The sequence below is a fragment of the Cetorhinus maximus genome, chromosome 18 (assembly GCF_964194155.1).
Source record: "Cetorhinus maximus chromosome 18, sCetMax3.hap1.1, whole genome shotgun sequence".
Taxonomy (NCBI): domain Eukaryota; kingdom Metazoa; phylum Chordata; class Chondrichthyes; order Lamniformes; family Cetorhinidae; genus Cetorhinus; species Cetorhinus maximus.
The window spans coordinates 80,762,359-80,777,524 of NC_135896.1; the positions used below are offsets into that span (position 1 = coordinate 80,762,359).

Sequence of the window (15,166 nt, forward strand, 5' to 3'; positions counted from 1 at the left end):
ATTTATGTCACTAGCTCATTTATCTTATTGTGGATGTTTCATGCATTCAGATAAAGAACCTTTAATTTTATTTTTTTAAGCACTATTCCCTGCATGGAGCCTACTCGCTGTTGCACTATTACCAGTAAACTCTGCAAAATCCTCTGGAGACTGCCTCCTCAACCCTCACCGTTTTGAGGCTACTTGCACAGATCAACATGCGCCCCCCCCCCCCACCACACACCCTGGGATATCCTCCTTCCCCAGTACAGCTCTCGTCCTACTCTCTCTTCCCTTGCCTGAGGCCACTTCTTCCCCCTTTCCCAAGCAAGCCCTAGCCCTGCAGCCATTGAAAAGCCAGCCACATATGGCTGGTCTGGGGTAGAGACCTACCCCTGAGCACCTTAAAAGTGATATGGTCCTGTCTGTGAAGCCTGGCACTGATGACTGTGAAGTGCTGATTGAAGCAATGTTGGCAAACAAAGAGAGGGGGGTGATGGTGTAGTGGTATTGTCGCTGGGCTAGTAATCCAGAGGGCAGTGCTTTGGGGATCTGGGCTTGAATCCTACCACTGGCAGATGGTGGATTTGAATTCAATTAAAGGTCCAATGACGACCATGAAGCCATAGTCAATTGTTGTAAAAACCCATCTGGTTCATTAATGTCATTTAGGGAGGGAAATCTGCCATCCTTACCTAGTCTGGCCTACATGTGACTCCAGACCCACTGCAATGTGGCTGACTCTTAAATGCCCTCTGAACAAGGGTAATTAGAGATGGACAATAAGTGCTGGCCTAGACAGCGATGCCCACATCCCATGAATGAATTAAAAATAAACCAAACCTTGAAGTTCTGAGTGAAGTGCAGCCCGCCAGGTGCATGTTGCTTATGTGCTGTTGCGAAACACATCAGTGTGTTTTCCCGCCGACATGGATGGATGATCTAGCTGGTAGGGAGGGGATGAGTCTGGCGGGCTGACCTTCTAATGGTGGGAAACGCGGCCCGCCATCAACGAGCTGAACGTACAATCGCAAACTGGTTTCACGCTGCCATGTAACCAATTGTGCCATGTTGTCCGCTCACGTCACCAAACACAGCTAACACCAGCGGGCACAGAAAATCCCTGCCTTTGTCTTTTCTTGTCCCATTCCACTTCTCTTTGAAATTCTAAATCTCCCTTCACTCAAAACCCCCCACCCCCCCACCTTTTAGTTTAAAGCCCTGGTTGTATGATTTGCCAGGACACTGGCCCCAAACCAGTTTATGTGGACCCCATCCCAATGGAACAGCTCCCTCTTTCTTGAGTACTGGTGCCAGTGTCCCATGGATCAAAACCCTTTCTTCCCACAACGCTTCTTGAGCCGCAAGTTTAATTGTCTAATCTGCGTAACCCTATGTGAATTTGCATGTGGCTCAGGTAGCAATCCAGACATATTCACTTTTGATGTTCCGCATTTTAATTTGGACCCTAAATCCTCAAAATCTCTTGGAAGAATATCATTCCAGGCCCTACCTATGTCGTTGGTTCCTATGAGAACCATGGCAAATGGACCCTCCCACCGCAAGTTCGTCCCTAGCTACACGGAGATACTTTTCACCCTGGCTACCGGGCAGGCATCACAACCTTCAGAGCTCCTGGTCTTGGCTGCAGAGAACAGTTTCTATCCCCCTGACTATACTATCAACTATCACTACCACATGCCTTTTTGCTCCCCCCACTTAAATGGCATCCTACACCGTGGATTATCAGATCAGCCATGATCTCATTGATCATTGAATGGCGGAGCAGACTCGATGGGCTGGATGGCCTACGGTCTTATGGTCATAATGCCATAGTCAGTTTGCTCATACACCCTGCAGTGCTTGTTCTCATCCACACATATAGCAAGAACCTCATATCTGCTGGTCAGAGTCAAGGGCTCAGGCTCCTTTATCACTACATGCTGGATCTCCCCATACCTGCCTGACTTGCACTCACACCCTCCTATCCTTGACCATTGGCTAGCTCTAAAGTTCTATTTAATCTTAGGGGTGTGACTGCCTCCTGGAACAAAGTGTCCAGGTAATGTTTTTTTTAGACCAGTACGTCGAGGAACCATCTAGGGAACAGGCTATCCTAGATTTGGTATTGTGCAATGAGAAGGAATTAATTAATAATCTTGTTGTTCCGGGTCCTTTAGGGAAGAGTGACCATCACATGATAGAATTCTTCATTAGGATGGAAAGTGAAGTACTCCAATCCAAAACTAGGGTCCTAGATCTAAACAAAGGAAACTACGAAGGTATGAGGGGTGAGTTGGCTACAATAACTTGCGGAACTTCATTAAAAGGTATGAGGGTGAATCGGCAATGGCTAATATTTAAGGAATGAATGCAGGCATTGCAACAGTTATACATTTCTGGCCCAAAAACACAACAGGAAAGAAAAGCGGACCAACCATGGCTAACAAAAGAAATTAAGGATATTATTACATCCAAAGAGGAGTCATATAAAGTTGCTAGAAAAAGCAGCAAGTCTGAGGATTGGGAGCAGTTTTGAATTCAGCAAAGGAGGACAAAAAGCTTGATCAAGAGGGGAAATATAGAGTATGAGAGTAAACTTGCAAGGAACATAAAAGCAGACTGTAAAAGCTTCTATAAGTATGTATAAAGAAAAGTGAAGACAAATACAGGTCCCTTACAATCCACAAGGGAAGAATTTATAATGGAGAACAAGGAAATGGCAGCGCAATCAAACAACTACTTTAGTTTTGTCTACACGGAAGAAGATACAAATAACTTCCCAGAAATAGGGAACCAAGGGTCTCGTGAGAAGGAGGAATTGAAGGAAATTAGTATTACTAAAAAAAATAGTGCTGGAGAAATTAATGGGCCTGAAAGCCGATAAATGCCTAGGGCCTGATAGTCTACATCCCAGGGTATTAAAGGAGGTGGCCATAGGAATAGTTGGTTGTGTTGGTTGTCATCTTCCAAAATTTTATAGATTCTGAAATACCCAAGCTGAATGGAGGATGGCAAATGTAACCCCACTATTTAAAAAAGGAGGGAGGGAGAAAACAATGAATTACAGATCGTTTAGACTAACATCAGTAGTGGGGAAAATGCTAGATCCTTTTATGAAGGATATGATAACAGGACATTTAGAAAATATCATCGGGATTAGACAAAGTCAACATGGATTTATGAAAGGGAAATAATGTTTGACAAACCTACTGGAGTTTTTTGAGGATGTAACTAGTAGAATAGATAAGGGAGAACCAGTGGATGTGGTGTATTTGGATTTTCAGAAAGCTTTTGCTAAAGTCCCGCATAAGAGGTTAGTGTATAAAATTAAAGCACGTGGGATTGGGAGTAATATATTGGCATTGATTGAGAATTGGTTAGCAAACAGGAAACAGAGTGTAGAAATAAACGGGTCTTTTTCAGAGTGGCAGGTGTTGACTAGTGGGGTACTGCAGGGATCAGTGCTTGGGCCCCAGCTATTCACAATATATATCAATGATTTGGATGAGGGAACCAAATGTAATATTTCCAAGTTTGCTGACGACACAAAAACTAGGTGGGAATGTGAGTGATGAGGAGGATGTAAGGAGACATCAAGGCAATTTAGACAGGTTGAGTGACTGGACAAGTACATGACAGATGCAGTGTAACGTGGATAAGTGTGAAGTTATCTATTTTGGCAGGAAAAACAAAATGGCAGGGTATTATTTAAATGGTGATAGATTAGGAAATGTTGATGTACAAAGGGACCTGGTGTCCTTATACACCAATCACTGAAAGCAAGCACACAGGTGCAGCAAGCAGTTAAGAAGCCAAATGGTATGTTGGCCTTCATTGCAAGAGGATTTGAGTACAGGGGCAAGGATGTCTTACTGCAGCTGTATAGGTCCTTGGTGGCACCACACCTGGAGTATTGTGTGCAGCTTTGGTCTCATTACCTAAGAAAGAGATTGGGTCAATTAGGCCTGTTTTCACTGGAGTTTAGAAGAATGAGAGGGGTTCTCATTGAAGCGCATGCTTGCTGTCCAAAATGCTTTATCTGCTCCGTTGCTATGTTGTCAAGACCAATTGCTTTCCCGTGTTTTAGACTAGATAGACAAGCAAAGAAATGGCTCCTACAATTGTTCAACCACTGTCTGGCAACACACAAGCTACCTAATATTTGGCAGAAGGCACTATTAAAGCCCAGAAAAGATTCCTCAGATCCTAAGAGTTTTCGGCCAATTTCACTGCTTTGCCACACCAATAAGCTGTTTGAACGCCTGGTACTCAATAGGATAGCACCAACCGTAGATGAGAAGATCATTCCAGAGCAAGCAGGTTTCTGCCCCGACAAATCAACAACAAGCCAACTGCTCAACCTCACACAGCATATCGAAGATGGTTTTGAGCAAGAGATGATAACTGGTGCTGTTTTTGTAGACCTGTCAGCAGCATACGATACAGTGAACCATAGACTCTGCAAGACCCTAGAGATGACAAAAGATATTCACTTAACAGAGCTGTTAGAAAGCATGCTTCAGAATCGCTGGTTCTATGTTGAACTAGGTGGGAAGCGCAGCAGATGGCGTATTCAGAAGAATGGTCTTCCTCAGGGAAGCGTGCTTGCACCACTGCTGTACAACATCTACACGAATGACCAACCCATAGACGGTGTCACACGCCATTTTATATATGCTGATGTCTTATGTGTCACTGCCCAAAGCACTGATTTTAACACCGTGGAGGTGTTTTTTGAGGCCTTGGAGGGACTAACATCCTACTATGGAGAAAACCACCTTCACGCAAACCCATCAAAGATGCACGTTTGTGCATTCCACCTCAGAAACCGTGAAGCCAAACGCCAGCTTAAAGTAACCTGGTGTGGAGCAACACTGACGCATTGCGAGTACCCTATCTACTTAGGAGTCACCCTTGACAGATGCCTCACCTTCAAGAACCACATCGAAAAGAAAAAGGCAAAAGAGAGCGCACGAAACAATATCCTGAATAAGCTCACTAACACAAAATGGGGAGCAAGCTCGAAAACATTGCGAACCAGTGCACTTGCTCTTTGCTATTCCACTGCCGAATACGCCTGCCCTGCATGGGAAAGATCTATTCATGCTAAGAAGATGGATGCCATTCTGAATGCAAGCTGCCGACTTATCACAGGTTGTTTAACACCAACAGCCTATATATCCTGGCGGGTATTGCTCCCCCTGATATAAGAACGGTAGCCAGCAAGAAAGAGTGACTCCGTCAAACATCAGATGAGAGGCACCCTCTACATGGTCATACACCTACACCCAGCCGCCTAAAGTCAAAGAAGAGCTTCATGAACAGTGTTGTTCCATTACAATCAACCCCATCTGAAGCTCGCATCGCCTTGTGGAAACACCGGCTCGCCAGTCTCGAACAACTCCCAGCGATGGAAATTCTATCAGATGAAAGCCTTCCCCCAGGAGCTAATTGCAACTGGGCAACCTGGAAGTGCCTTAACAGACTTAGGACTGGTGTAGGTCGTTCAAAGGTGTCACTAAACAAATGGGGATATACAACCTGCCCGTCAACTTGTGAATGTGGAACTGAGCCACAGACTATGCAACATCTCCTGCAATGTCTATCGCTAGAGGAACCCTGCACTGTTGCAGATCTTGCCGAATTCAACAACAAGGCGCAAAAATGTGTCCAGTTCTGGCTGGGCCATGTATAGACTGTCCGTGGACACGATAAGAAGAAGATTGAAGCGCATAAAATTCTGACAGGGCTGGACAGACTGGATGCAGGGATGAAGTTTCCTCTGGCTGGGGGTTCTAGAACAAGCGGTCACAATCTCAGGATACGGGGTAGGCCATTTAGGACCAAGATAAGGAGAAATTTCTTCACTCAGGACAGTGGACCTGTGGAATTCTCTACCACAGAAGGCTGTATAGGCCAAGTCACTGAATAGATTTAAGAAGGAAATAGATAAATTTCTAGATACTAAAGGAGTCAAGGGGTATGGGGAGAGAATGGGAGTATGGCATTGAGATAGAGAATCAGCCATGATCATATTGAATGGTGAAGCAGGCTTGAAGGGCCGAATAGTCTACTCCTGCTCCTATTTTCTATGTTTCTATGTAACTGTCCTCCCCCCTGATACCTCACAATGACTACAACTCACACTCCAGCTAAGCAGATCTGAGCCAAAGTTGTTCTAGCTGTAGGCAAATATTGGTTCTCTGGGACTGCAGTGCACACCACAGATTCCCACATGTTGCAATCACAGCACACCACTATCCCTTTCATGTCTATCTAAACTTATTTAATTAGTTATTCATTTAGTTAGCTAAAGTAATAGCAGATTACAGTCTCCAAGCTCGCAGACAAAAGAAGAACACTCATCAACAAGAGGGCAGGGTGGGTGTGGGGGAGCCTGGTTGAGGGCACTAAACCCAGCGAGGTCAGTGACATTGAGACCCTGCTGATTTTAACCATTGGGCCTCTTTTAAATCAATCTTCCCTGACTTATGCCTGACACCCAAACAGATTCACTACCTGGCCGGCAGGTGGGGGTAGAAAATTTAGTGGCAGGTGGCCGCAGTTGGGGACCGATAGGAATGGTACCCAGCAATCAGTGGAAGAAAGGCTTTGAAGGAAATCAGGGCAGCGATGGGGAGCTGAGACTGGGGCTGGGGGGAACTGATGCCTAAGAATTCCTTGAGGGATTATTGGGGAGCACTCCTGTTCCTTCTCCCTACAAGAAGTACTAAAAGGAACAGATCTTTAATACTTACCTTGGCCAGCCGCCACCTTGCATCTTAGACCTGCTGCCAGATAGCCCACAGTGCAGAACAACTCCTAACGCTCAGTAACCACTACGCTGATGATGTGATCAGGCCACAATTTACTCAGTCTGCCTGACTTTCACAGAAGTCTCACCAATGGGGTGATTTGGGTTTATAAAAATGTAAATGGACAGAAAGGTGGTGGTTGAAGCCGGGTGGTAGAATTTAAAAAATTTTAACCTCCCTCCTCCTGCCCCAACACACACCATTCCTGTTGGGCAAAGTTGGGATAGAGGGATAGTTAAAATCAGGGCCAGTCAGTCAATCAGGAAAGGCAGCAGGAAGGGTAAGAGATCCAATATTCATATGATATGTTTTGCACTACCATTGAAGTTAGATCACTTGGAACTTGCTCCTACAGGGAGTAGTTGAAGCGAATAGAGTTAGAGGCATTTAAGGGTGTGTGAAATAAACACATGAGGCACAAAGGAATAAAAGCTGATTGGGTTAGATGTCAGGACGCATAAATACCGGCGTTGACCAATTTTGACGAATGGCCTGTTTCTGTGCTATGTCATTCTTTAACTATCTAATTAGAACAGGAGGCTCAAGTGTAATTACACTGTAAGTTCTAATTACACATAGGGGGAGTTACATTGGGTGCAATTACAGGCAGGAGGAGTTACATTGGGTACAATTACAGGCAGGAGGAGTTACATTGGGTGCAATTACAGGCAGGAGGAGTTACATTGGGTGCAATTACAGGCAGGAGGAGTTACATTGGGTGCAATTACAGACAGGAGGAGTTATATTGGGTGTAATTAAAGGCAGGAGGGGCTACATTGGGTGCAATTACAGATGGAGGAATTACATTGGTGTAACTACAGGTGTGAGGAATTACATTGGGTGTAATTACAGGCAGGAGGGGTCAAATTGTGTGTAATTACAGGTGGGAGGGATTACATTGGGCCTACTAACAGGTAGGAGGGGTAACATTTAGCATAATTACGAGCAGGATGGGTTACATTGGGTGTAATTACAGGCTGGAGGGGTTAAATTTGGCGCAATTACAGCAGGAGGAGTTGGGGTGATGTAATCACAGGCAGGAGGAGTTACATTGGGTGTAATCACAGGCAGTAGGGGTTAGGGTGGGTGCAGTCACAGGCAGTAGGGGTTATGTTGGTGTAATTATGGGCAGGAGGACTGCAGAGTGTAATTGCAGATGGGTAAGCAAGCATTTCAGTTACAGGCACAATATTCTACAGTGTGGTTACATGCATGATATAATTACTGGAGATTGAGTGCAGCCCGTCATTACAGGCAAGGGCAACTAATCCTCAGTGACATTGGGGTGCATTTAATGGCAGAGGACTATGTAGTTTAATTAATGTTTCATGCATTTCCAGTCAGGAGGAGGGTGCACAGTGTGACTCCGGGCAGGAGGAAGGTGCACAGTGTGACTCCGGGCAGGAGGAAGGTGCACAGTGGGACTCCGGGCAGGAGGAAGGTGCACAGTGGGACTCCGGGCAGGAGGAAGGTGCACAGTGGGACTCCGGGCAGGAGGAAGGTGCACAGTGGGACTCCGGGCAGGAGGAAGGTGCACAGTGGGACTCAGGGCAGGAGGAAGGTGCACAGTGGGACTCCGGGCAGGAGGAAGGTGCACAGTGGGGTAATTCCGGGATAAGGCGGGATTTACAGTGTAATTCCGGGTAGGAGGAGGAATTTACAGTGTAATTCCGGGTAGGAGGAAGGTGTACTCTGCATGTATAGACAGGAGTGTGCAGGTAGGAGGACTGCACAATATTGCATGTATATCTGAAACTTTCACCATTTTCATTTCCTAAATGAGTGAAGTTATCAATTTATGTCACACTTTGCAATTTTGCATGGGTAAGGAATGGGTTGAGGCAGATTCCAGACAGGACCTTTCCAGTCTGTGTCAGAGGTTGCAGGTTCAAGGCCCACTTCGGAGACTTGAGCACAAAATCTAGGCTGACATTCCAATGCCGTACTGAGGGGGTGCTGCTGTGTCGGACTTTGGATGAGATGTTAATTTGACCCCCCTCGGGTTGAAAGTAAAAGAATCTATGGCACTATTCACCATGGCCCCACTGGACTCATTCACTATTGCTCAATTATCAGGCAGCTTGTCTGGCATCCAGTAGTGGATGAGCAGAAATTTCCTCCAATTAAATATTAGGAAGACTGAAGCCATTGCTTTTGGTCCGCACTCCAAACTCCGCTCCCTTGCTACCAGCTCCATCGCTATCCCTGGTAACAGTCTGAGATTAAACCAGTCTGTTCACAACCTTGGTGTCACATTTGATCCCAAGGTGAATTTCCATACTCATGTTCATGCCATCATTAAGATCACCTATTCCCACTTTCGTAACATTGCTTAACTTCGCCCCTGTCTCAGCTCATCTGCTGCTGAAACCCGCACTCATACCTTCAGATTCAACTATTCTAAAGCACTCCTGGCTGATCTCCCACATTCTACCTTCCGTAAACTTGAGATGATCCAAAACTCTGCTGCCTGTGTCATAACTCACAGCAAGTCCCTTTCTCCTTTCACCCTGTGCTCGCTGACCTACATTGGCTCTTGGTCAAGCAATGTCTTGATTTTAAAATTCTCATCCTTACTTTCAAATCCCTCCATGGTCTCGCCCTCACCACACATCCCTCCCACACCATCTCTGCAATTCCCTCCAGCCCCACAGCCCTCTGAGATATCTGTGCTCCTCTAATTCTGGTCTCTTGAGCATCCCCCATTTTAATTGCTGCACCATTGGTGTCCGTACCTTCGTACCTAGGCTCTAAGTTCTAGGATTCACTCCCTAAACCTCTCTGCCTCACTTGCCTTCTTTAAGACACTCCTTAAAACATACCTCTTTGACCAAAACAAAAACAGAATTACCTGAAAAAACTCAGCAGGTCTGGCAACATCGGCGGAGAAGAAAAGAGTTGACGTTTCGAGTCCTCATGACCCTTCAGCAGAACTGAAGGGTCATGAGGACTCGAAACGTCAACTCTTTTCTTCTCTGCCGATGCTGCCAGACCTGATGAGTTTTTCCAGGTAATTGTGTTTTTGTTTTGGATTTCCAGCATCCGCAGTAGTTTTTTGTTTTTACCTCTTTGACCAAGCTTTGGTTATCTGACCTCACATCTCCTTATGTGGCTCAGTGTCATATTTTGTTTTATAATGCTCCTATGAAGTGCCTTGGGACGTTTTATAACATTAAAGGCACTATATAAATATAACTTGTTGTATATGATGTAGAGGAGGAGAGTTCTACTTGATGTCTTGGCCGATATTTATCCCTCAACACCTAAAAAGACAGATTAGCTGGTCATTATCACATCGTTGTTTGTGGGAACTTGTGTGCAAATTGGCTGCTATTTTTCCCACATTATTACAAGGTGACTACAGTTCATAGAAATATTTAATTGTCTGTGAAGTGCTGAGATCGTGAAAGGCATGATGTAAATGAAAGTCCTTTCTTCCTTCTTTACTTTGCATGTAACCTATTCTAAGCCTGACCTAGGAAGTACTTGATGCTGATATGAAAAATGTCTCATTCCCTTACCCCCAATACAAAATAAAAGAAATGAGGAGTTAAAAGTAAATTTAATTTAAGTAAAAGTAAATGTCATCACACTTCTCTTTAGCTCCGAAGAAGGGTCATGTGGACTTGAAATGTTAACCCTGTTTCTCCACAGATGCTGTCAGACCGGCTGAGTTTTTCCAGCATTTTCTGCTTTTATTTCAAATCTCCAGCATTCGCAGTATTTTGCTTAAAGTAAAGCATGCTTGCTTGGCTTCTATTGAACTGCTTTCTGTGTTTTGCCTTTGCAGATTGCAGGGTAAGCCCTGATGGGGAAACAGGCTATGCAACAGCAGCCCTGGGTAACACGTGGAGCCACAGTGTCAACACCAGGCTCATCATGCAGTATCTGGATTACCACAGCAGGCAGGTGAGGTTCGCAGCAGCTGAGAGCAAAGGCGGAGGAAGCAAAGCCTCTTGTCATTGTGGGTTGCCGCACAAATTTCAAGAACCCAACCACAGGGGGAGATAGGCAGGCACAGCACGGAGAGCTGTTAGGAGTCAGAGTGAAGGAAAACTCTTGAGTGCAGATTGCGATAAGCTGTAAGGGTGTGCTATTTAGCTCTCAATCAGACTGGGTTCCTGTTTATCCACCGATTTTGTAACTCACAAAGGCACATTAATCAGGTGTAACTAAGTGTCACGAACTCAGAGAGACAATTTTCTGCCCTTTCTTAAAGGCACCACATCCTTTGATAAACTATACGTGCAAGATCTCAGAATGGCAGTCTTATAGATTTCAGGGCAGAAGGGGGATACTTGGCCTATCATACTTGTGCTAGCTGCATTGCCAAAACTAGTGATATCACCCTTACCTCTGAGTCAAAAGATCATGGGTTCAAACTCCACTCCAGAGATTTGAGCACATAACCCAAGCTGACACTCGAGGGGATTACTGAGTGAGTGCTGTACTGCAGGAAATGCCATCTTTCAAATGAGATGTTAAACCGAGGCCCCTTCTGCTCTCTCAAGTTAAAAACAGAGGCAATATAATATTCCAAAGAAGAGCAAGGGAGTTCTCCCTGATGTTTTGGCCAATATTTATTCTTCATCAACATTACTAAACAGATTATCTGGTCATTATCAGACTGCTATTTGTGGGATCTTGCTGTGCTCAAATTCACTGCTGTGTTTCCTACACTACTACAGTTTCTGGATTTCAAAAGTATTTATTTGCCTGTAAAGTGCTTTGAGATGCCCTGAGGTCATGAAAGGTGCTACAGAAATGCGAATCTTTTCTTTTAGTATACTTTTGGTATTTCAGTCGTTTATTGTAAAAAAAAAGTAATTGAATTATCAGACAATTTGAATTAAGAGGAATTGGATGTGGTGATACTTCATTTCCTATAATATTCTTTAATATTTTTACTCCAGTGTTTACCTAATGACCCCATAATTGTCATATATCAGCTGTGGCCCAGTGTATAGCACTTAAGTCTCTGAGTTAGAAGGTCATGGGTTCAAGGCCCACTGTAGATACTTAAGCCCATAAACTAAACTGAACGAGTACAATGGCAGTACTGAGGGAGTCCTGCACTGTTAGAGATGCTATCTTTCATATGAGACTTTAAACCAAGGTTCTGACTGGCCTCTCATGTGGGTGTAAAAGGTCCAGTGGCACTATTTGAAGAAGAGCAGGGGAGTTCTTCTGAATTAACTTGAACTTGGAAATGTGTCAAATGGATCAAGTATCAGATGGGTAACATTTAGAGAACTGTGATATTTAGGTTAGCTATGAAAAAGGACAAGGAGCAACCTAGAGTAAAAATACTTAATTGGAGGAGGGCCAATATCAGTAGGGTGAGAAGGGATCTGAGCCAGGTCAATTGCAATCAAAGATTGGCAGGCAAAGCTATAATGAAGCAATGGGCTGGCAAGAGGAGGTGGTTTGGGTACAGTCGAGGTACATTCCCATGAGGGGGAAAGTAGGTAGAGCCAGAGCTCCCTGGATGACAAAAGAGATAGACAGTAATCTGAAGTAGGAAAAGGGTATGTATGACAAATGTCAGGTTGATAACACAAGTGAGAACCAGGCTGAATACAGAAAGTTCAAAGGGGAAATGAGAAAGGAAATGAGGGGCAAAGAGAGTTTTAGAAGAGACTGGCAGCTAATATAAAAGGGAATCCACAAGTCGTCTTTGGATATGTAAATAGTAAAAAGGTAGTAAGCTCAAGGGTGGGGCCCATTAGGACCCAAAAAAGGGGCTTATGCATGGAGGCAGGGGGCATGGATGAGATACTAAATGAGTACTTTGCATCAATCTTTACCAATGAAGGAAACACTCCCAAAGTCAGACTGAAAGTGCAGGTAATTGAAACACGGGATGGGCTAAAAATTGATGAAGAAAAGGTATTAGAAAGGCTAGCTGTACTTAAAGTTGATAAGCCACCAAAACCAGATGGGATGCACCCAACGATACTGAAGGAAGTGAGGGCAGAAATTGGGGAGGCATGTCCATAATCTTACAATCCTCCTTAGATACAGGGATGGTGCCAGAGAACTGGAGAATTACAGATTTTATGTCCTTGTTCAACAAAGGGTGTAAGGTTAAGCCCAGCAACTACAGACCAGTCAGTTTAACTCAATAATGGGAAAGCTTTCAGAAACGGTAATCCAAAGCGTACATTAATTAAGGAAAGCTAGCACAAATTTGTTAAAGGCAAATCATGTTTAACTAACTTGATTGAGTTTTTTGATGAGGCAGCAGAGAGGGTTGATCAGGATAATACGGTTGATGCTCAGCGGTGAAGAAGGGTCATACAGACTTGAAACGTCAACTCTGTTTTTCTTTCCACAGGTGCTGTCAGACCTGCTGAGTTTTTCCAGCATTTTCTGTTTTTATTTCTAATATGGTTGATGTGGTGTTTGCTGTTGGACTTCTAAAAGGCGTTTGATAAAGTGGCACAAAGTTGAAGCCAATGGAATAAAAGGGAGAGTGGTTGCATAGATACGAAGTTAGCTGAGTGGCAGGAAACAGAGAGTAGTGTTGAAATGGTTGTTTCTGGACTCAAGGAAGGTATACAATGGCGTTCCCAAGGATTAGCACTAGGAATGCTGTTTTTCTTGATGTACAAATGTGTGTACAGGGCACAATTTAAAAATTTGTAGATGACACAAAGCTTGGAAGTATTGTGAACTGAGAGGAGGGTAGTGAAAGACTTCAGGACAGACTGGTGGAATGGGTGGATGCCTGGCATTTAATGCAGAAAAGTGAAATGATTGATTTTGGTGTGAAAAGCAAGGAGAGAGAGAATATAAAATAAAGGGTGCCTTTCAAAAGGGAGTGCAGGAACAGGGAGATCTGAGTCTATATGTGCACAAATTGTTGGAATATCAGGATAAGTTGAGGAAATGATTAAAAAGGAACATGGTCTTCATAAAATGAAGCTTAGAATACAAAAGCAATGGCGTTATGATGAACCTATATGAAAACATTGGTTTGGCCTCAACTGGAGTATTGTGTCCAGTTCTAGGCACCGCTTTTTTTGTTATGATGTGAATCTTTTAGAGCGGGTGCAGAAAAGATTCACGAGGATGGTTCCAGGGTTGAGGGACTTCAGTTATATGGATAGACTGAAGAAGCTGGGGTGATTCTCCTTGGAGAAGAGAGGTTGAGAGGAGATTTTATGGAGGTGTTGAAATCATGAGGAGTCTAAACAGAGCAGATAGGGAGAACTGTTCCCATTGGTGAAAGAGTTGAGAACTTAAGGACACTGATTTAAGATGATTAGCAAAAGGGCCAATGGGGACATGAGGAAAAGTTTTTTAAGCAGCAAGCAGTTAGGACCTGGAATGCACTGCCTGAGGGGTGGTGAGGCAGAGTCATAGATTGCTTTCAAAGGAGAGTTGTATAATTATCTGAAGAGTGAAAATTTGCAGGGCTATGAGGAAAGCACAAGGGAGTGGATCTAGCTGAGTTGCTCTTGCAGGGAGTTAGCACAGACACGACAGCCAAATGGGCTCCTTCTGTGCTGTAACCACACTATGATTCTAGGGCCTTGATTGTGGGGGATTGTGTATGTCCTTGGAGCTGCTGCTAGCTCCATGTTGGACTTCAGTGCTGTCATATGGTTCATTGTGCACATTGCTAGTGCATTTTTCACTCAAGCTGCTCTTTACAGCACTATGTTGCTAATGTTTACACTGAAGCTTGATGATGGGCCCCTTGAGGTCACAGAACCTTTCTAAGCTCTTTAGCCACAAGGCAATGCTTCACAAACCTACAGCTAATTGTGTGATCCTCGGGCAGAATGGCACCTCCTACCGGAATGTTTATTGATGCCATTGTGTCATTCAGTGAGTTGAAGGCCATCTAGTACCTATGGTAAGACAGACACGCAAACAGATCTATACAAAAAAAGTATCTGTGAACTACAGCAAACAGAATTTATGACGGAAGCTACAGTAACATTTTCCAACAAAAGCAAGGTGGTTTCTCCAATAATATGCAGTGAGTGAATGATAGTTAAATTACACAAATTATGTGCATAAAACCAATTCCAGTCACTGACAGCAGTGCAGTCTCTAGACGTGATTAACAGGGGTCGGGGTAACCCAATCACCTCTATTCTGGCAGGGACTTGTGATGTGCAGACATTCCTTAACTCCAAATGGGAAAAGATTCTAGGTGGAGGTGTTTGCTGCACAGAGGGCTCGTCCTCATTATTAAAGTGACCCCAGAAAATGACAATAGCGTTTATGTGAAACACATGGGCCAAGCATGTTGTAACTCTGGCATTGATCACATTCTTGCTAATGATCCAGGCTTGAGATTGTCACAGCTCAAACAGAGTTTGCAGTAGCTTTCTCCATGTGATCTAAAATGATGG

At 44.2% G+C, this 15,166-nt stretch overlaps 1 protein-coding gene across 9 annotated transcripts in view; it reads left to right on the plus strand.

Moving 5' to 3' along the window:
- Positions 1-15,166, plus strand: part of rad51b (RAD51 paralog B) — a 542,458-nt gene that overhangs the window by 373,748 nt on the left and 153,544 nt on the right. For all 9 annotated transcript variants that reach the window (XM_078563054.1, XM_078563047.1, XM_078563052.1 and 6 more), the window contains one exon: positions 10,588-10,706. In XM_078563054.1, coding sequence (XP_078419180.1) covers positions 10,588-10,706 — 119 coding nt within the window. The remainder of the gene's footprint in view (positions 1-10,587; positions 10,707-15,166) is intronic.